This window comes from Urocitellus parryii, chromosome 8 (genome assembly GCF_045843805.1).
Source record: "Urocitellus parryii isolate mUroPar1 chromosome 8, mUroPar1.hap1, whole genome shotgun sequence".
In the NCBI taxonomy this organism is placed as follows: domain Eukaryota; kingdom Metazoa; phylum Chordata; class Mammalia; order Rodentia; family Sciuridae; genus Urocitellus; species Urocitellus parryii.
The window spans coordinates 136,272,185-136,295,245 of record NC_135538.1 but is presented as its reverse complement, the minus strand read 5'-3'; the positions used below and the strand labels follow the sequence as shown (position 1 = coordinate 136,295,245).

The window sequence follows — 23,061 nt, the reverse complement described above, 5'->3', positions numbered from 1 at the left end:
CTTCATCTCCATCTAGGGCCTTACAAACACAGCAATGCCAACACTGTGACTCTTTAGTGTACCATATATATCCTACATGTCCACACAGCCATGTACCCTGGAGTCCAGTGCTACACTCTGCTAAATGGAGTAAAATCATTCCAACTACAAAGTTAACAGTAAACACCACCTTCTCCTTGTCACAGAGGGTAATAAAATCCTCTGGTGTGGGACCTCCCAAACACACACTAGAAGATGTTAGTAGTCTTTCAGCCACAATGACTCACTGTGCTAAGACATATACAAAGTAATAAGGGAAAAACAAAAGGTAGCAATTTCTCCCACCACTGGCAATGGTGTAACTGATCCCACAGCTATAAGTTTCCTACTTAGTAGAAAGATCAGTGTATGTTAAAGTGTCTCAAGCTATTTATTGCCCTTGGACCCCTCTTGTTTAGGGCTTGGATTTTAAGACGTTGGTATCATTTCTGCACCTTATAATGAGGTTAGAAATGGAGTACAATTCAATTTAATAGGGCCCCTCATTCTAAAATCTAGGTATGGGGTAAAGGCACTAGGACAAGTGACAGGCCCTGTTCTTTAACAAGCAGCAGTCTAATAGCATCACATTTTTGGAGTGAGCCAGAGCATAGGCCTTTTGGTTCCCAATCCTTCTCCCTAAGACAGGCCCTAAGGAAATGATATTCTGAGCAGACGACATAGAGACGCCTTATAGACTCACACCACAGCCTTCAGGGAGCTGGTCTTAGAGACTTGGATGGGGGGGACATCATGGATCCAAAAAACTGTCACAGAACTAGGATCAAATCCCAACTCTACCACTTTTACTCAAGTGATCTTGGGCAAGTTAATGTCTCAGGGGCTCAATTTTGTTTAAGAATAATACTTACCTCACAGAACTTTAGTAAAAATTTATCTTGCAGAATTATGCAAACAATGTAGCAAAGTACCTGGCATGTAATAAATACTCAATGGGTGATTTTTAAATTGAATGACATAGAAATTAGAATAATCTTAAAAAGAAAAAAACCTCATCCTTTTATAAAATGTGAAAAAAAAAAACCCAAACATTTCTAAATTGTGTTCCTAAGGTAACTGACATTTGGGGTTCATTTACGATGTACTAGGTACTATGTGAAGTATGTCAATGCCTTCTCTCACTGAACACTTACACGGATGTAAGGCTGGCAGATTCACTGCACCATAATTATTATTTCCACTTTACAGATGAAGGAAATGTGGCTCAGACCGCTTACATATCTAATCTAAATTTCAAGTCAAGTCAGTATTTGCTAAGATCAGAGCCAGGTGTGTCCAAAAGCAGAGTCCCAGGCTGCCCTCCACTGGCAGAGATGGTGAATGTGACATTTTCTTGGCTCCCATGCAAAGTGCACTCAGAAGACCAATATGGCATGGCCAGACTCCTAGTTTAACACACACACACAGGGGAAAAAGAAAGAAAAACAAGGTACAGTGAAGTTCACAGATAAGAGGAACACCTCCATGAGCCAGAAACAGAACATGAATGCAGTGCAGTGAGAAAATAAAACAGGTTTGCTGGACTCTGGGCCCATAACCAAAGCAGAAGACAGGAGCCATCAGCTGCAGGGCAACACACTCTGGATGAGGGCCTACGGAGGCTGGAAGCCCAAGACCAGAGGCTGGGATGGGATAAACTCCAAGCTGGTGCAAGACGAAATGACAAAACGTATCCTCCAAATGCAACCTGGGGCTGTACCCATAAAAAGCTGAAGACTTAGGGAGTCTGGCCGTTCGCACTGGATCAGCTATATCCCCTGGCATATGTAACAGTGCTGGTAGGGACACTCAATAAAGCCTCACGAAGCTTTCTATAAAATAGCACAATACTGGCATAAAACTAGCACATATTGTCTTGGATACATTAAATCCGATCCCAATTACTTACAATATACCTTTCAAGAGCTGTTAGATTGTATTGATTAGGGAATAGTAACAAGAGAACTCTTTAAGTATTCAGAACGGACTCCTTGTTTTAAATATTTTTGATTCAAGGCTGGTTGAATTTGCAGAAGTAGAGCCCATGAATTTAAAGGGCCAGAAGATATGAAATGATGCCACTGAAGACATAGGACTCGAGGTCACCAAGGACACTTAACACTAAGGGAAGAAAACTAATATCGCTTCAGGAAGAAAGGAGAAAACAGAAGAACCCAGCTATCTCCCAAACCTGAAGAGGAAGAGCTAGGAGTCTGGACAAATCAGGGTGACTGGAGTGTAACAAATAGAATAAGGAAAAAAGGTCGATACACAGAGCTCAGGAGATCTGCAGAAAAGCCCCTGCAGTACTCAAAGGAATACGAACCTATGCCTGAGTGTTCTAGAAACCAACTGTGGCCAGGAAACAAGCCATAAGAAAGGGGGGAAGAGTATCATGCTCACACAGGATCAGGAATAGTGCTGGTTCCCAAAAGCCAAGCGGAAAACATCATAATTCTTAAGTTATCAACTACAGTACTAAGAAACGTATTGCTCCTTTAGTACTAGCTCCTCACTAAACACTACATTGGTCCTAGCTGAGAAGGCTTAAAAAGAAGACATAAAAGGATCAAAGTTCTTGTAAATATTTCCAGAACAAAGTTCCTAAATGTTATCAGGAAAACAAAACCATTCAAATGCATCACAAGGTAAAATTTACAATGTTATAGATCCTATAGATCCAGACATGCAAAATAGAAGAGAAATATTAAGTAAAGGAAAATCAATAGCAATTTATCAAGAGATAACAGAGAATATTTAGGAAAAAAGATATTAAAATACAGATTATAATGATACTCACTATGTTCAAAAAGCTAAAAGAATGTTATGTATAGATAGGGACAATACAAAAGACTAATTGAAGCACATGCATGAGATAAATAAATAGCATTGGGTTAACAGCAATGAGACATTGCAGAAAAAGACTGTAACGGGAACTATCAAAATGATCAGAGGTTAAAATCTGAACCTAAAATGAGAATAAAAAGGAAGAGCATCTGAGAAATAAAAAGGAAAAGTTTCAAGTGGCCAAATACACATGTAATTGGAGTCCCCAAAGAAGGGGAGTTTTAGAACGTATCTGATTCTCTGTCCAACTGATTCCTAAGGGGAAGCCCTGTTTCCACTGAGCACCTCTACTGGCACAAAGCAAGACACTTCACATCCCCATTTCATAAAGTTCCAAGGATCAGGCTGAAGAGTGAAGCTGGGTACCACAAGCCAAAACAACAGAGGAAAGAAAGCAGGGGTCAGAAGGCAGTTCCTAGAGAAAGGCCTGATTCTCAACAGGCAACTCGGTACTACTTGAATGAAATGACTGCTTTGTTACATCATTGTCTAGGAGCACTAGAGAGAAAGATAACACTCTCTAAATCAGGCGGCACCAGCCAGCCAAGAGAGCTCATGTAAAAACTATTAAAAGTGATAATCTTAGAAGTATTTTAACTTTAGGAGCAAAGTAGAGCTAACATTTATAATGGTAAACGTTAATCCCAACTGATTTCATTCAGTTACACTAACAAAAATTCAGGAATAGAAAAAATACAAAATGATATGAAATGCATAAGATCCTCATTACCATGGCCACAGGACCTCCCTCCTGAGCAGGACATCATTCACAAGGCAGGGGCCTAGAATGTTTTGGTTGAGTGCCACCAGATGTGGGTCCCTATAAAGTTGGGTTGGCAAGCAGGGTTGGGTGAAATCAACACCTGTGAAAGGAAGGTGGTGGCATCAGGTTGGGCAGAGGGATAAGTCAACCACAGCAATCAGGCCCAACAAAGCCTGATCCTTGCCAGAGGTCTGAGATAGACAGCCCATCGGAATTGGCCCTTGAAAGGCCTTTATGCTCCTGCCACCTTCAATCTTTGGATGTGGGCAGTCCTGGAATGGGCACATCCTAGGGCAAGGAGACTCTAGGCAGCTGAGGCTGTCCCCCTAAGAAGAAGATGGCTAGAAGCTTCCTGAATTCCCATCAGCAGAGATTCCTTAGCAGGGTGATAGGAAGTGCATCTCAATGACCGCCATGGGCCTTTTTGATTTTACACAGGTAAAGACACAATGGCCCCATGGCAACATATCTAATCAGCAGCACAGTAGCACAATCCATCTCTCCTTTAGACCTGCTGATCTAAACTGGACTGTGAGGTCAATGCATTATAAAGGGAAACTCCAATGTTTAGCAAAGAGACTGTACAAAAGAAGGGCTGTAAACCCAAAGGACAGAAAGAGAAATTAAATAAAATGTTAAGAATCCTAAACCCCCGTTGCAGTTGCTCTGAAAGAAATGATTGCCAAACATGGTACAAAATGAAAACAATTGAGAAATATGAAAAACAACAATGAATTACACAAGCATAAAGACAGTCTAAACGGTTCTTTTATTTCCTTCTAATTCTGAAATGATAACCTCTCTTATAATTGCCTTAGGATGCTGGTACAATTGAAATGTTAGCAGAAAATAATAAAACACATTTGCAGAAAGAAAAAAAAAAAAAAACCTGAAACTAAAGCAACTGTAATAACAACAAATTGCCACAAGGAAATAGTGTGTTCTAATTTTTAATTTTGCTTTTTCAAGAACAAAGGAATCCAATAATATAATAAAAGGTGAAAAACCTAGACCATAAAAACAAATATAAAAAGAGTTGCTGGGTATTTCCAAGGCTTGCAAAGCAGTTCCCATTGATTAAATAACTATAGAAAGAGTGAAGTTTTTAAGCAATCCTTGGTATCCAAAATGTAATTGGATATGATGCAGCAAACACAGGCTTTACCACAAGCTGGGTACCACAAGCCAAAACAACAGAGGAAAGAAAGCAGGGGTCAGAAGGCAGTTCCTAGAGAGAGGCCCGATTCTCACCAGGTTGTTTTAACATCATGGTTTTCATAGGCTCAGAAATATTATTCAGTGATTGCTTTCTGTCCTTTCATAAATGCAAAAATCAACGATGGGCTCAGAAATAAAACTGCATGGGCTAAAACTGCCCACAACACTTAGCAGCAGGTGATCCTCATGTGGAATTCTCTGTGTCAGTTCCCCTCAGGTGAAAAATGGGGATCACAGATGCAGACCAAAGAAAAACATCTTTGTAAAAGTGCTCAGCACAGGATTTAAAAGTGCTAACTATCATCGCTATTGTTGTTATTATCATCATTATTATTTCTTTTTTTAATATTTATTTTTCTTCTATTGTTGATCAAATAACATTCACATTCATGGGGCCAAAAATATTCTTCAGAAGATTGCAAAACACATACACAGACACATGTACACAAACACAGACCAAAGAAGTAACAACAAAAGTCCACAATTAAGTGATGCCTCTGAAATCCCTAAAACAGGAACAATCACATTTCTTTAGGGTCAAGAGAAACAGCCAAGAATCTTGAGGAGATTATTACTATTCAGTATGAACACTAAGAAAACACACAGCACTATTTGTTTTCTGTGACACAGACCCTCTCACTCTTGTAGTTCATGAACTGGGTCTGGGTTCAGGTCACCTTCTCACCCTGCTCAGCATGTCCCTGAAGAAGCAGCACAGCAGACGTGACAAGCCTGGCAAACCCAGGGACAAGCTCTTCCAACCAAGGCTCTCAGCATGAGGCAAAGCTGTGTGGGCAGAGTCTCTCAGCACTTTCAGGGCATTCAGTTATTGTGTGATTGGAGGTAAAACTGATCATGGCTGCAAGAAAACAAAAGACTACAAGGCTTTTTTCACTGACAGACTTTAGGACACATGAACACCACATGTTGTCCAAGGTGGATTTTTTTACTTGAATTCCATTCCGCGATTCTGCTAATACAAACAAAGACTGAATCTGAAGATTTTATAATAGCAACACCTATCTGTAATGAAATCTGATGCTGAAAAGTGTGGGTTAACAACATTTTTAAAAGAATAAGGTAAATATATGCCTGAAAAAGAGAAGCTACCACTTCATTGTTGTTTCAAAATGTAAGATTCCTAATTCTTTGCCATGAGCCTGCCTACCATGTCAAGACAGCCATCAGAGTCAGAAAAATCACATATTGCAGAAATATTTTTTATACAAAAATCTGCTCTCTGGAAAATTTCACCTCAGTGCACAGTTTTGAAAGCTATACAAATCCAAATGTTAAAAATAATAACACGAAGAAGAGTAAAGAATCACATTTGGAGAAATGTATATCCTCAATCTGCACAGGGTCTACCACAGTGTTTCTTTTTAAAATATTTGCTAGTACTCAGTAAGGATGTTAAAGCCAACCTCCACATCATGACAGCTGGGCCACAGGGCTGTTTCCATTTCCATGAGCAGCAATGGAGATAAAGCAACCACAACTATCCCTCTTTGATTACATTTCTCCTTGCTCACAGTTCCTGCTTTTATTGCCTTAATTTTCCTTTACTTTTGTCATTTTTACATATTTTCAAATTGATTTAAAATCTTTAATTTATAAAGCACCTTTCACATGTTTATCTCATTTTATTCTCACATGAAATAAGTATTGCCTCAACTTTGAAGTTAGAGAACTGAGGGCTAAAGCAGTAAATGACCTGTTCAATATTTCAGAATAAGTGGATAGTAGAGAACTTCATTTTCACCTGATTCCACACTACCATCTGTCAGTGGGCATAAGACTTGCTGTCAATCATCTTCCTCTCTGTCTCCTCTTCTTTTTTTCTTTCCTAAATGCTATTCTGTTTTATGTGTGTTTTCAAGGACTACCATTTGTATCTCACCTACTTTGTTATATTGTCTTCTTTTCTTCCTCCACCTCTTCTTGTTTAGTGACCAACCCCTTCACTGGCTAATTCTTACTTATCCTCAAAGTGTCAGTGGGGCTGTCCTCCACCAGGAACCCTTCTGAGAGCATACTCTGCCCTGGAGGAGACCTCTCTCCCCTGTGTCCACAGAACACTTAATGTTTCTTAGCAGAGGATTTAAGATCTATGGCTTCTTGAAGACAAGGATTATATCTAGCTTATTATATACCATGATGCCTGCAACTCCTTGAAAATCCAGTTTGTTAATCTCACAAATACTAAATTGTGAGATTAACAAAATGTGATTGCAGAAATGTGTAGGAATGCATAAAAAAGGAGGATTCTAAAAATCTCTTTCCATAGTTTGACAAGGGAAAAATTCAGATGAGCCTGACTCTGTATAGCTACTTGAGACAGAATAGTATCTCCTAAAAGTACTAGAATCCCTCCTATCCCAACCTTCCTCTAAAATGGTGTGAACACTATAATCCATTTCTCTGTATTTCAGTGTTAGATGATATTACTGTTAAAAATATAACAATTCCTTTCTTTTGTCATGAAAGTAAAGAGAAGTTGGCTATAATAGAATTTTCACATCAAAACTCTCTACCTGAAACCCTTTTTACTGTTGCATTATACTACTTTAATATGAAATATTTCACAACTAGAGGCAGGGGTAGAAAATAGCAACCATCCACACACCCATATTCAGTTTATCAAATCATAACATTTTGTCATATTTAACTTCATATTTTTTTAAAAAAATACAACAATTATTAACACACTTAAAGACTGGTTTCTACCCCCTAATACAATTCCCCATCTCCTTGAAAGGATATTATCCTAAAATTGATTTGCTATTTTTAACATTGTGTGTATATAAAGAATTTATATGATTCTTTAGTGGTTTCTTAAATATTACATGAATTATGCATTTGACAATAAGCATAATGATGACTAAAGTGAGAGTCCAGATGTTAACAATATTGGTCCACCAACAGGAAATTCACCATTAATATTTTTGTTGTTGATAGTAGTAATCACATACTACCATATAAAATTTTCCATTGGGCTCAGTCACATTTAAAGTCTGATCTAATAATAATATACTAATAACACTAATTAGCTAGTATACTCTCCCTCCACTGATTACACTGATCCTAAGTCATCATCTTTCTTTTTTTTTTATTGGTTGTTCACAACATTACAAAGCTCTTGACATATCATATTTCATACATTAGATTCAAGTGGGTTATGAACTCCCAATTTTACCCCAAATGCAGATTGCAGAATCATGTCGGTTACACATCCACAATTTTACATAATGCCCTATTAGTAACTGTTGTATTCTGAAACCTTTCCTATCCTCTACTATCCCCCCTCCCCTTCCCTCACATCTTCTCATCATCTTTCTTATTGAAGGTTATAAACATTTTTCTTCTCTACTTAATTCTACTTTCATATCCTCTTGAGTTTAAATGGGATAAACCAAGAAATTCATGGGTTGTATCCCAGTAGAACTGAAACCATTATGCCACCACTTAAACAAAATATCTAGATTCAACCTTTTTAACTTCAAAGATGGTAATTACTGGACATCTAAGCCTAACACAAAGACATTTGAGTACCTACCATCTCCAAACAGGTATGTCACAAGCCTGCTGAGAGTTTGCTTAAGGTCAAACTCTACAAGCTTCAAGGCCTCCATGGTATGTGTCTCTTGCTTATGAGCAGAGCGAGAACTTTGTTCAAAGAGCTTCAGGCAGTCTCCATCCTTTATATCAGCAAATAACTGTAAACCAAAAGGAAAAGAATAAATACACAAAGCCAGTTGAAATAATATAGAAATCCAGCTAAAACACAAAATTTAATCTGTTTTAATATGCAATAAAAACTATATCTCATACTTAACAAAAACACCCAAATTAACATCCACTTAGAAGCAACTTTGAGTAAAGCTCTATGCTACATGGTGCAGAGAGTCTAGGGAATTAAGAGACTGTTTTCATCTTTGCTGATATCTCTCTGTTTTACATTTGTGTAAAGTTATAGTCATTTCCAAGTTAGAGACAGTATCCTCAATTCTAGTGAAAACACAAATGAATCAGGCTTTCAGACTCAAAAATGATATCCCCAACTATCCCACAATGTCCATGTAGTGTGACCTGGGACTAGGTAAGAAAGTATTGTCTGGGAATCAAATCCTGTGAATTCCACAAAGGCAGGAATCATGCTGGAATTTGCTACTCTTTTATTTCCAAAGCCCAGGACAGGAATTGCCCCACATTTCTGCCACTTAGGATCCATGTGAACACATGCAAGAAATCTGGTAGATACGCCTCTGGTAATGATCTATAAAATGAGATAACATTCAACACACTTTATGATAAATAAAATAATACATGAAAATACAGAGTACTTGGCATAGTGCAATGGCAAAATAAATTTTCCTCATTATCATCATTATCATCATCACTATCAATCATAGCTACTAGTAGTCAAAAGTTGCTTTACCAATAAAAGTAGGTAAAGACCTACTTTTTTGTCCATCTGTGGTAAAAAAGTAGGTCTCTACCTGAGCTAGGAGTTTGAGTAACAAAGAGAATTGTGTATATGAATCTATCATCCTTCCCACCAGAAGTCCCATGAAATAAAAAAAATAACAAACATTTTTATTTAAAGAATTAATCAACTGACATTTCTAATAATGCTGAGTTCGATTATTAGAATGAATTCTCCTGATAAATGCTACTAAACAATTGGCAAGAGCATTGAAAAAGTAATAAAATAGAAATTACTAAACAAAACTCTGTGAGAAAGTATAAAACCAGGAAAAAAGGCCTAGCACAAAGCCACTGGGAATATCTTGCCTACCGGTACAACATATCAACTGAAAAATTGAACATTGGTTGTGACAACTTAAAATAGCAAGTGAGACAAAAGTGAAACCCAGCGTCTGACCAAGTCAGAGTGTCTGAAACAAACAGCCCTAAAGGAATCATCCTCATCATAAGGAAGAACACAACCTAGTCCTTGTGTATACCTGCAGTTAGGTGTCATTCCCTGGGCAACAGGGAGAGCCTCAGGCTGTGAAAATGGATTAAGCCAAACCAAGACTGGCAGTTCCTTTAAATGCCCAGAAAAAATTATTTACAAAATAGGGTTGGGGAAAATTGGCTCAGTGTTTAAGTGCCCCTGAGTTCAGTCCCCGCTACCAAAAAAAAAAAAAAAAAAAAAAAAAATTCAGAAAAAGATCCTGTCACAGGCATCAAATACAATGACAAGTGCCAAAGTCTTGTCACAACAAAAGAACAAATGAAACAATTAAATACCATTCCCTCAGCATAATGTGAAAAACGGAATTCCTGAGCATCAAAATAACTGTATAAAAAGGTACCCAGGGAGGGAACAATGCTATTCTTAATCCACTAGGAGCCTTTGAGGAAATCAAGTGCAAGCCGAGGAAAACCTAAGGAAAGAAAGAAGAGAGAAAAGAGTGAGGTGGTAGGCTGATCTAACATCACCAGTCATCACAGTGAGTCACTCGAGTCCAATCTCAAAAATTAACAACAAATATATGAGTGAAAAAAAAATTGCAAGGACAATTGATCAGACTCAGGAATAAAACAGAAGAAATTAAATCTTCTCAAAACTCAATTTCAAATTGTAAAGTACAAAAGAGACAATGGAGTCAATGGATATTTAATAAGGAACACTGAAGAAAAGCAGAAAAGCAATGAAGGGAAGAGACAATTCAAAATTTTAAAATGAACAACAGGCAGAGAGAATAAGTGACAGAAATGGAAGAGAAGCAAAGAAGGGACAGTGTTTATATAACTGAAGTCCCCAGAAGAGAAAAGTCACATGATGGAATGCCAATGATGGGAAAATAAAGACAGTGAGAACTTGAGAAAATAAATTAAGGAGGACTAAATGGTTAACCCATTAAACTGAAAAGATAACAATGGAAAAGCCCTCACGGCCTCTAGAAAAACAAAACTAAAATAAAATAAATGAGTAAGAATCAAAGGGGCAAGGGAAATTCTTCAAAAGTAAAAACAAAACAAGGCAATAAGGGCTGGAGCTGGGGCTCAGCGGTAAGCGCTCCTCTAGCACATGCAAGGCGCTGGGTTGGATCCTCAGCACCATAAATAGATAGATAGATAGATAGATAGATAGATAGATAGATAGATAGATAGATAGATAAATAAAGGTATTGCATCCAACTACAACTAAAAATAAATTAAAACAAAAACAACAAGGCAACAGTAGAGCCACATTATCAAACAACTCAATTTAAAACTGTATGGACCAAGAATTTTATATCCATCAATGTTGTCCTTAAAGGATCAAGGGTATAGAAAATGCCTAAAGACACAGGGATGCTACATTATCAGGGAGATCTTTCTGAAAATTTACCAATGCAAGAACTTCATGTAAGCAAAAAATAAATGGGAATCTTTCAGCAAAAGGAAAAAAGAAAGAAAGAGAGAGAGAGGGGCTGGGACTGTAGCTCAGTAGTAGAGCACTTGCCTTGCATGTGTGAGGTCCTGGGTTCAATCCTCAGCACCACATAAAAATAAATAAGTACAACTAAAAAAAAAATTTAAAAAAGAGAGAAATAAAAGCTAATCTGGAGAATATTAATAAAATAAAATTGCAGATTTGACTATAACAAAGTTGGAGATTAAGTTGGATAACTAATATACAATTTTTACATGTGACATGATCCAACAAAGTAGAAATAATATAACTAAAAATCAGAATATAGAATACAATCATTGATTATCATGTAGTCAATAGTTAGACAATATCTTAAAAACAAACTAGACTATAAAAAGTTAAGAAAGCAGTACAGTAAGGTGTTTAAAAGAAGTAAATATAAAAGCAATCATTAAAAAAATATAAAACCTTTCTGAATAGCAATAAAAAGTTTAATTCAAGAGCAAAATAACCTACATCTTATAAAAAAACCAACCAATATAAAATAATGCACAGCCACAAAATATTATGACAAGTTGAGATCAAACAGCCATTGTATCAATAAATGCAAATAAACTTAATTTGGAATAACACATAAAGGGGAAAAACAATGTTAAATTTGGACACAAAGCATGACCCAGCTACCTACTAGATTCAAGAAAAATACCTAAAACAATGTTAAATACAAAGGAATAAACAGATAAAAATAGGAAAATAAAAATATTTTTAAAAACCCATGGCAAACCTGATATAAAACTAGAATATAAAACCTGATATAAAAGCAGAAAAAAATTAAAGAAGCAACATACACCATAAAGAGATACAATCTCTAACATAAAGGACTTTTAAAAACTGAAGAAAAGGCAGAACCTCAATTTTAAAAAGAGAAAAATACATGAACTATTTATCCTCAAGCAATAAGTGAAAATGACCCTTAAATATACAAAAAATCAGACAGTGAATGCAAATTAACCACTGACATATTATTCCTAACCTATGATAATGGCACAAATTAAAAAGCTAGACAACATATTCTTTGGGGGAGACTTCAGAAAACATGGGCTTTTTTATACATGGTAGTGGTAATGGAGCCTGGAAAAACTCTTGTTGAGTTCAATTTGGCAACATCCTACAAAACTACACTTACTGTTCATCTCCTGACCCACTACTCCAGTTTCTAGCTATTTATCCCAAAGGTATACTTCCCAAAGTAATGCACTTTTCCAAGGTTTTCATAGCATTTTTTTGAAACCGCAAAATATTAGAAATAAGAATCTTGCACTATTAGAGACATGGTGAATAAACTATGAACTACCTATATAATAGAGCACCAGTGGTAGGTGTAATAAACAAGAGCTCTCCGAAGGAATACTGAATGATTTCCAAGATAAACTGGGAAGTGAAAAAGGCAAAGTTCGAAATAGATATTATTATATGCCATGTTTTGTATAGGGAATAAAATGATAAAATACATGTATATTTTTTCATTCATGCAAAACAAAAACAAAAAACTAAAGCATAAAGCAAAAATTGAACAAATAAATTACCTGCAAGAAAATGGGTAGAAACAGGATGAATAAAAAATGGGTGAATGGGAATGGAGTAAAAAGATCAGGGTAGGGTAGTGACATTCTCTGTGTAAACTTTTTTATACTTCTGACTTACAGAATCGTGTTACTCTAGTAACTCAAAACACTAAAAAATAAAATCCATCCAGAGGTGGCTAGAACCCAAAATGAAATACAAAGGATAACAGGGTGTAGACCATTATTCTAAATAAATGACAAAGCCACACTGAAGAAAACAAAGAATTAAATTTGAAAAACAGAATTTTAATGAGTTTTTCTACAGTTAAAATCACAATAGCAAATAACTGCATAAAAATTAGTAATTATTTTTCCCATAGAGATACATACTAATAATTCTGAAACTACCTTATATGGTTACTATATAGCTGATCAAACCAGCAAATAAATTTTGGGTAAGAACCAAGTTTCTATTTTTTGTTGTTGTTGTTGTTGTTGTTTTGTTTGTGGAACTGTGGGTTAAACCCAGGGGTGTTTTCTCACCAATCTACATCCCAAGTCCTTTTTCGTTTTGAGATAGGTTCCCAATATGTAACCCTGGCTGGCATCAAAATTTGCCTCAGCCCCTTAAGTTGCTGGTTTGCAAGTGTGTGCCACCGAACCCAGCAAAGAACCAGGTTTCTCACTGTCATTGTCAAGGGCAATGGGGACTCCTAGACCAAGCCACTTATTTGGTGCTAGCTTGGAACTGGACACACTCATATGAATTCATATTTTTAACACATGTGTATAAATAAATATGTCAATACATAAATGGAAACAAATATACACTGATTCCCTTCCTCTGTTCATTTGGTAGCGGGGCTGGTCCTTAAAGTAATGACATTCCCTATAACAATAAGTTTGGGTTTCTAAATACCATGCTTTCATAAAAGGAGAATTCCTTTGAGAAATAACTGATTAAAGGAATGCAAAAAGGAAAGTGAAAGATAAATCTGGATATTCAGCCGAGCCAAAAAAGACATCAAAAGGCACAAGAGTCAAGTAATAGAGCTTCTCCCGGCCAAATATGGATCCAAAATATATGTTTACCAATGAATTATAACCCACATAAATAAATATCCAAGATGCCATATAGATAGAAATAACTGAATAAATATGTGGGAGAGAAGATAAAGGTCATTCTTAATTATAATATTCTAATTACTTTAGACAAAATGATGGATACAGAGAATAAGCATTGGGAAAACACCACAGTAATAAATGAATGGATTATAAAGTTAGTAGACAAAATATGTTAAGAAACAGAATATTCACATAGCCTCAACACAGCTTCCCACAAGAAACCTAATACTTGAAAAGGGAAAAATAATAACTTTATGGCAGAGAAACATAATAAATACTGTGTTTGACTATCAAGGAACTCAACAAAACCAAAAATGACACAAATCAACACCATGTTGCCTTGTGAAATAACATACTAATAAGGACACAGCATTCATTTCCATCATACTTTGGCCAAAAATGTATAACCTGAATCTGATCATGAGAAAACATCAGAAAATGTGAAATTCAGGAGCATCCTACAAAACCTCTGACCAGTAATCTCTAAAAGTGTTGAAGGTTGTGATGGGCAAAAGAAGACTCAGAAACTGTCCTGGTTTAATAAAGGAAGTAGAGTCATGACAATTAAACCTATTTGTGATAATGGACTAAATTCTGATCCAGGAAAAAAAAAAATTTAAATTTCAGTCAAAACATTTTTTTCCGACATGTCCTTTTTAGTTACATCTTAAATGTGCATTTTTTTTTAAATAAAAGCTCATTTTCATAGCAGTTTTATGTTCTGAGAAAAATTGAGAAGGGACAAAGATATCAACACCCACAGCCCCGGCCCAACACAGCTTTCCCTATCAACTGCACTCCCCACCAGAGTGGCACATTTATACAATTAATATCCCTACATTGACACATTACAATCAAAGTCCATAGTTTACATTAGGCTTCACTCTTGGAGTTGTACATTCTGAGCTTTTGACAGATATATAGTGACATGTATCCACATCATAATGTCATACAGAGTAGTTTCACTGCCCTACAAATCATCTGTGCTCTGCCTAGTCAACCCTCTCTCCTTCATAACCTCTGCCAATCACTAATCTTTTCCCTGTCTCCACAGGTTTGCATTCTCCAGAATGCCATACAGTTAAAATCATGAGTACATTTCCAGCTGGCCTCTTCCACTTGGTAATCCACATTTAAGTTTCCTCCATGCCTTTTCATGGATTCATGGCTCATGTGCAGTCTTTTTTGAATAAAATATTTTTTACTGTTTATACATTTTTGAGATTTCATCCTTTCCTTCTTTAAACATTTCACCCAGTTATTTTATTCTTTATGGCCAGGAATTTCAATAGCTGAAGCAACCGAGTGTCATTTCTGCTGAAATTCGCACACAATATTCTGCTTCCTCGTGTCTGGTGTTCTTAGATTGGTTTCTACATCTCGCTGGGAAATGTCAGGATCCAGACTGAGGGTGCATTCCTTCAAAGACTGTGTGTAGCCAGAGCCCAGACAGCCCTAGAACCAACTTGGTTCTCTTCCACAGTGTAAGATGAGTCACAGGTTTGGCTTCCCCAACTTGTCACTTCCACAAAGCCTGGTGTCCAGGTTGCCCTGCTGATGAGGGCACATGCCTGCAGACACTCCCCACAATTCATGTGTGCTTCCTGTTCCAGGCACTCAATTCAGTTCACTTACTCCTTTTCTTGAGGAGTTCTCCCATTTTCTCTAAGCCTAAAAAGAGTTAGCAAAATTATTATATTTAGTTGTCCCCCTCTCCCCAGGCAGCATACCTAGTCTGCTAAAGTAATAGAAGTTTGGGGAACTTAACTTTACAAACTCCTTCCAGAATCATATTATAAATCCATAAGGAGATGAAAATCCTTTATACTTTTATACCTTGTGGGGTTTTAAGGTGTGTGTGTGTTTATGTACATGTATGTGTGGTGTTGGAGACTGAACTCAAAACTCTGCACATGCTATATCTGGGTACTAATTAAAAAATGTTATTCACTGCTTGATCACTCAAAATTCTAAAAATGACACTAAAAATATTTTGAACAATTTTATCATGGGTAGAATTAATGTGTCTTGAGGAAATTAACTGAAACATAATAATAGTTTTAATTAAAAAGACTACTTTTTAAAAAGGATTCTCAATATCTTTCTTTTAAACATAATGAACATGTAATATTTAAGTTCGTGGGAAAGAGCCTATATAAATCCAAGTTTCATGAACATTCTTCTTCTTAAATGGCAATGAAATTAGTAACTATGTAACGATTAAATTTGCAAATGATACACATTTTTCTTTATAAAAACAGTTATATGTACTATTTCATTATTAGAAAGGTATTGGGTCATAGCATTAACATTAAAATGTTAAGATTCAAAACAGAACAATAACACTGGAAGACTTTATCATCTCTAGAAATACTCATGATTTTTCTTTTCTTGTGGTTTATACATTATCCCAATAAGCAGGATTCTATCTAAAGTTATAGGAAAAAAAAAAAACACTGAACGTTTGAAGGACAAAAGGGGGAATAGAAAATAATTCACATGTCTGTATCTCCTAATACAAAAAACTACAGTGGCCAACTTCAAGTTGTTATAGCATATGGGGTTTTAATTTGGGTAGATAAAGAAGGGGAGTTACCAGGGATTGAAGCCAGGGCACTTAACCAATGAGACACATCCCCAGGTCTTTTTTTATATTTTTTAAATTTAGATACAGAGTCTCACTGAGTTGCTTAGGGCCTGGCTAAGTTGTTGAGGCTGGCTTTGAACTCAATCCTCCTGTCTTGCCTCCAAGCCACTAGGATTACAGGTATGTGCCACATGGCTATGTTTTGTTATTCTTAAAGACATAAGTGATTTCTCCTGGAATGGGAATCACTTCCAGGACATGTTAATTAGTGGGAAATAAGGGGAGGTAAACTAGTAGGATGGAATAGAAGGGAACATTTCCTTAGTAGTAGTACAAGGAAGAATGATGTACTCTTAGTCAAAATGTGGCTCCAGATAGAAAGTGCCATCCCTAACAATGTAATAACTGTTCAGAACCATAACGGCCCAAGAGTCCTAGAGCATCCTTTGTAATGAAGAAAAAGTTGAAGTCCTACTACATGATCTAGCTTGATAATAAAAAAGAATCAAAGTCTCATCATTATACATTAAAAGTTCAATCAGCAAAATATTAAAGATCAACAACTAGAAACAGGGTCTTGAAAAATAATCCTGGTTTTAACCAAAAGAGATAACAAGAAAACCTGCAGAGTGACATCCCACTCTACTTCATGTGAAAAGTAAAAACACACACACACACACACACACACACACACACACACACACACACAGGAATCCTTCTACATGGTTAGTATGTAAAGACATTGAGTGTTAAAAAATAAAAGCTGCCACTTATTAACAACATGGATATTTCAAAGAGACACTCAATAGTGTAAATAAACAGCCCCTATTCCATGTAATGTACACAAAGCACAAGAAAAAACATCAGATTTCCCATCAGATGTTACCCAATTAGACATTTCCTAATTGGACACTGAGAATCGAACATCCTATAAAAACAATGAAATCTTCATGAGTCTACTGCAATCTCTGTGTATGCATACAAATATACACATACACACATGCACACACACACACATATGTAAATTACTAAATCAGCATTATGTTCCTCTGCATTCTGACACTTCCCTGGCACCAATGTCATTATTTTGTTAGCAGAGAGAAATGCTCAGATCTCTCAAATTTCCACTCAAGAAAAAAAAAAAAATCTGATCATTTAAAAAGTTGGAGCCTTAGCAGGACCCAGTGACAAACACCTATAATCCCAGTGGATCAGGAGGCTGAGGCAGGAGGATCAGGAGTTCAAAGCCAGCCTCAGCAACTTAGTGAGGCCCTAAGCAACTTAGGGAGACCCTGTCTCTAAAACAAAATATTATAAAGGGGGCTGGGGATGTGCCACAGTAGTTAAGCATCCCTGGGTTCAATCCCTGGTACCAAAACAAAACAAAACCAAAAAAAAAAAAAAAACTCAAGTCAGAGCTTAAGCTGCACTCCAACTAGTACTTTGCTGAGTCAAAATTGAGGGCCACAATACTCTTTCAGACTAAAAGCCTAACAATGCTGGAAAAAGCCTCATTCATTTTGCCCTTTCCTAAACCAATACAGAAGGGCTGGGGGTTTTGCGCAAATGATAGAGCATGTACACAGCCCTGAGTTCAATCCCCAATACCAAAAAAACAAAAAACAAAAAAACTAAAAATCAACACAGAAGCCAGGAGGTGAGAAGTAACCATCAAGGCATTTCTCAGTTTATACACAAGGCAAACTGTTCTCATACCCTTGGTCATCCAAGGTGCCTTTCTTTAAACATGACAGGCTTCACCTCTAATTAATAATACCTCTAATTAATAATAAAGCTTATCATTAATTCAAAAGTACTTTCCTCCCCACTGTCAACCCAGAGCCTCTCACTGCTGCTACAGATACCACCACTTTCATAAATGTGTGTGTCTTCCAGGATCCCAGGAGTCCAATTGTGTACTATAGGACTCAATTTTAGACTGTGACCAAACGAGGTTTAAAAAAAAAAAAAAAATCCAAAGCACTATCTGTTAGATATCTGAAACATGCCAAAAATATTAGGAGGTATAGGAATGGTTGAAGCAACAAATCCAAAACTCATCAATGATTCTCAAATTCTGGCACACACTCCAATAAGATGATTTAGGGTATTTTAATAACTATATGTTAACTTTAATGTGTACTAGGAAAGTATATAACTCCCATAACAAACCCACAGATACAATAGCTTACAACAATAATAAGTCATTCTAAGGCTATTTTTAAGACACTGCTATGATTTAGTGATAACATGCAACATGGATATGACCAAAACCTGTGTACATGCACTAAAGTCTGGAAAACTATGAAATAACATGTAAAACCATCTGCATAACACAACAAAGAGAAATAAGTCCATCTATTCAAAGACAGCTGTTCTTTCTAACGAAAATATAATATTAAAGAAAGGTACTTTAAAGATATACTAAGCCAATTCCAAATAAGGAAATAAAATCTAGAGAGGCGAATATCCAAAGAGGATAAGATCACTTAGGCAACTAGACGTCAATCAAGGACCAAAACAATGACATCACCTTGGTACTAGGGACTTTTAAATGATTGTCTCTCGGTTTTATGTTTGAGAGACACAGCAGTGTTGATTAAATTAAATTAGATTTCCATTAACTGCCCACAATAGGCTGTGTCATTTGTTTTTCCACTAGAACTTCTTCTATTTCTGACATTTTCTTAAGTGCCCTATACAAACTCAAATGACCCAGAACACAAATTCTACCCTGACTACAGAAACCATGAATAGTAGTTCAGAAATGAGAAAAGAGGCTGCAGGAAATTAATTCTAATTGAGCTTAAAAATAAAAGTGGATTGTGAAAGTCAATTAAATTTAAAAGTTAGAAAGTCAAAAGAATTCTTCAAAAAGGCCTAGATTTTAAACACACATCTCAAAAGCAAATGAAAAAGCAAACCGTCACAAAAATAATATAAATAAATACTGCAGATGTATATGAGTTGGCACGGGAAAATGGGGCTTGCACAACAGCAGAATTTCAAGATATTACTTAGGACTACTCTATGGTTCCAAAGTAGTCATTTTTCTTTCCATTTATCACTGGTTTCATCTACACAGTGTGCCTTACACAGCAATGCTACTTACCCATCCTGCCTCTCTGAGTATCTGTGAGGGAAGAAATGACCCTATAATAAACATTGTTACTGCTTATACTACTACTGGCTAGGAGTAACAGATCTTTGCTATCTAATCTGTGCTTATCTTATCTGTTCTTATCTTACCTACTACATGGTTTCATCTAATCCTCACAATCCTTAGTACTGCCCCATAGCTCAAATAGGAAGCAGGAAGGTTAAACAGTTGAAGCTGCATGAACCATTACATTGTAAGTGGTAGAGCCTGAATTCAACCCCAAAATCTTTGACTTGCCAGCCCAACCTTCTAGACTCCATGAATACTCCCATGGTGGCATATATAGTACCACTCCCTTCAGCTTCAATGTAGAAAGGATTAGATGGATGGAATTAAAAACTAGACATAAAATACAACCTGATTTGAGCTGTAGTGGCACCACACACTTGCATTGCTTTAGGCACCTTGCATAAACTAGTGAAAGTTTGCCCTGATTAAATCATGTTTATTGGACAAGGACCACTAAATTCCTCAAAAGATGACAGATTTGCCTCCTGAGTGCACTCAGCACATGTGTACCTGCATTGGTGTGAAAAGCCTCTTGGATCACTCAAGGAGGAGTGTTTCACAGGCAAATGTTAGGTACAATAATGCTCCTGGTATCCATTATTTCCATGAAGGCACTGTGTGTTTACAGGCCACATGAACATCCAAGCAGGGTGGAATATGGGGAGGCACCTATTCTGACTCCAGCACTTGACACCAATTAATAATAGCCCTTTCCTCCTAAATAAAAGAGAATCAAGAACATGAGAAATGGAGGAAAGAAATGTGTGTGAGTTGAGAAAATAAATGACACTAACACAGATGATAAAGGAAGCAGCAGAGTTAAAACAGTTCAGGGGAGGAAAATAACAAACAGATGTAACACTTGATGCTGCTAATGGTTGGGTGACACAATCAAACAAAATAGTGTGAGTAGACCAACTGAGTAGATGAAAGAAATGAGGCCATAGGATGCATCCTGGTTATACAAAGCAGCATTGTACTAATGGGGTGAGGGGAAGAGAGCCAAGCAGAGGAGGAAGAGAAGGAGGAGGAGCCACTGTAAAAATTCCACTACAGTACTCAAGTGATATTTTCATTTTGGTCAGATAACACGCTTTGTCCATGTCTTAAGACACTTCTGCAAGCCGCTTTGTTTAAACACTTAACTTAGCTATATGATCCTGTTAGAAAGAATGTGACTGAAAAGATCAACATCATAATGGGGCAGGGTGGGTATTCCTCTGATTAACAAGTAGGGTGAGCTCCTTGGCAACAAGAAACACAAAGAAGCTTTTGGGGAAAATAATGAATTGGTGTGTTGGCAGTAAAAGCCCAAAGATGCCCAGGAATATGAGAGAGTTGATAAATAGTTAGGAATGATAAAGAGGTTTTTTATAAGGATTTTGAAATTGCCTAGGCCTGGGAAATGAGTGCCAGAGAACTAAGTTCTATCTAGAAAAACGGCTTGGAACACTATCCACTGACAAAACAGAACTTGGGAGACAACAGAGAGTCATTACACATTTTCCAGAATGCTCTCGTTGTAGGTTACATGACTTCAATGGTTCATTCATCTTACAAAATCATCAGCCAGTTCTCCACCACTCATTCATGATTTCCTAATGACTGGAAATTCAACAAGGTTTGAGAGGGAAGTGAAAACAGAGTGCACAAGTTAACAGACAAAATGTCAACCCGAAAAGATCTTTCATTTCCAAATTATATTGCTTAAAATTCACAGGCCAGTATAAAATCAGTGCCATCTAGAGGCAGAGAAGACAAGGACTATTTTATAGCTGGCCATGGTGCAAGACACGCTGCCAAAAAAAACCAACTCATTATTTATACTCCATGAATCCCATTTTTAATTTTTTTTTGTTTTAGTTATACATAATAGTAGAATGCATTTATGCACTTTGATATATCATACACAGATGGGATATAATTTCATTTTTCTGAGTGTGCACTGCAGAATCATTTTGGTCATGTAGTCACATATATACATACAGTAATAATGTCTGTTTCATTCTACTATCTTTCCTATCCCCACAGCCCCTCCCCTCCCATCACTTCTCTCTACCTAATCTAAGGTAAAGCTATTCTTCCCTATTGCCCCCTGCCTTACTGTGAATTAGCATCTGCATATTAGAGAAAACCTTCAGCCTTTGGCTTTGTGGGATTGGCTAATTTTGCTTAACGACATATTTTCCAACTCCAACCATTGACTAGCAAATGCCATAATTTCACACTTCTTTAAAGCAGAGTAATATTCCATTAAATACATGTATATCACATTTTCTTTATCCATTCATTTATTGAGGGACACCTAGATTGGTTCCATAGTTTAGCTATTGTGAACTGAGCTGCTATAAACATTGATGTGGCTTTGTCACTATAGTATACTGACTTTAAGTCTTTTGGGTATAAACCAAGGAGTGGGATAGCTGGATCAAATGGTGGTTCCATTCCCAGCTTTTTGAGGAATCTCCATACTGCTTTCCAGATTGGTTGCACCAATTTGCAGTCCAACCAGTAATGTATGAATGTACCTTTTTCACCACATCCTTGCCAACATTTATTGTAAAATGCCTATATTCTTGATGATTGCCATTCTGACAGGAATGAGATAAAAATCTTAGTTTTGATTTGCATTCTCTAATTGCTAATTCTCTAACTGCTAGATGTTGAACACTTTTTCATATATTTGTTGATAAGCTGTATTTCTTCTTCTGTGAAGTATCTGTTCAGTTCCCTAGCCTATTTACCAATTATTTGGTTTTTTGGTGTTAAGTTTTTTGAGTTCTTTATATATCCAAGAGATTAATGCTTTATCAGAGTTGCATGTGATAAAGATTTTCTCACAATCTGTAGGCTCTCTATTCATGCTATACATTGTTTCATTTGCTAAGAAGAAGCTTTTTAATTTGAATCCATCCCATTTATTGATTCTTGATTTTACTTCTTGTGCTTTAGGAATCTTGTTAAGAAAGTCAGATCCTGAGCCAACATGGTAAAGATTTGGGCCTATTTTTTCTTTGATTAGGAGCAGGGTAAACTGGAAATCCATATGTAGCAAAATGAAATTAAACCTCTATCTCTCACCCTGCACAAAAATCAACTCAAAGTGGATCAAAGATTTAGGCACATAAATCCCATAAAAAAAAAAAAAAGATTTATGTTTAACAAACCGCACTTCCTAGATAACAATTTTTCTTTTAAATTAAAGACCACATAAAACTGATACCAGGATTATATTAACTTGATCAAATTCCAACTAATATGGTTTTTTTTTCTTTCTTGGGCTAGGGATCAAACCCAGAGTCTTAGACATGGTAGGCTACCACTGAGCTACATCCCTAGTCCTTGCACTTATTCCCCCCTCAACTGTATGATTTCTAAAAGGGCAAGACTTCATATTAGAGA

General features: G+C 36.5%; 1 protein-coding gene across 9 annotated transcripts in view; it reads right to left on the bottom strand.

The window, feature by feature from the left end:
- The window catches only part of Fars2 (phenylalanyl-tRNA synthetase 2, mitochondrial), a 507,072-nt gene that overhangs the window by 344,099 nt on the left and 139,912 nt on the right, over positions 1-23,061 (bottom strand). For all 9 annotated transcript variants that reach the window (XM_077801819.1, XM_077801818.1, XM_077801821.1 and 6 more), the window contains one exon: positions 8,403-8,562. In XM_077801819.1, coding sequence (XP_077657945.1) covers positions 8,403-8,562 — 160 coding nt within the window. The remainder of the gene's footprint in view (positions 1-8,402; positions 8,563-23,061) is intronic.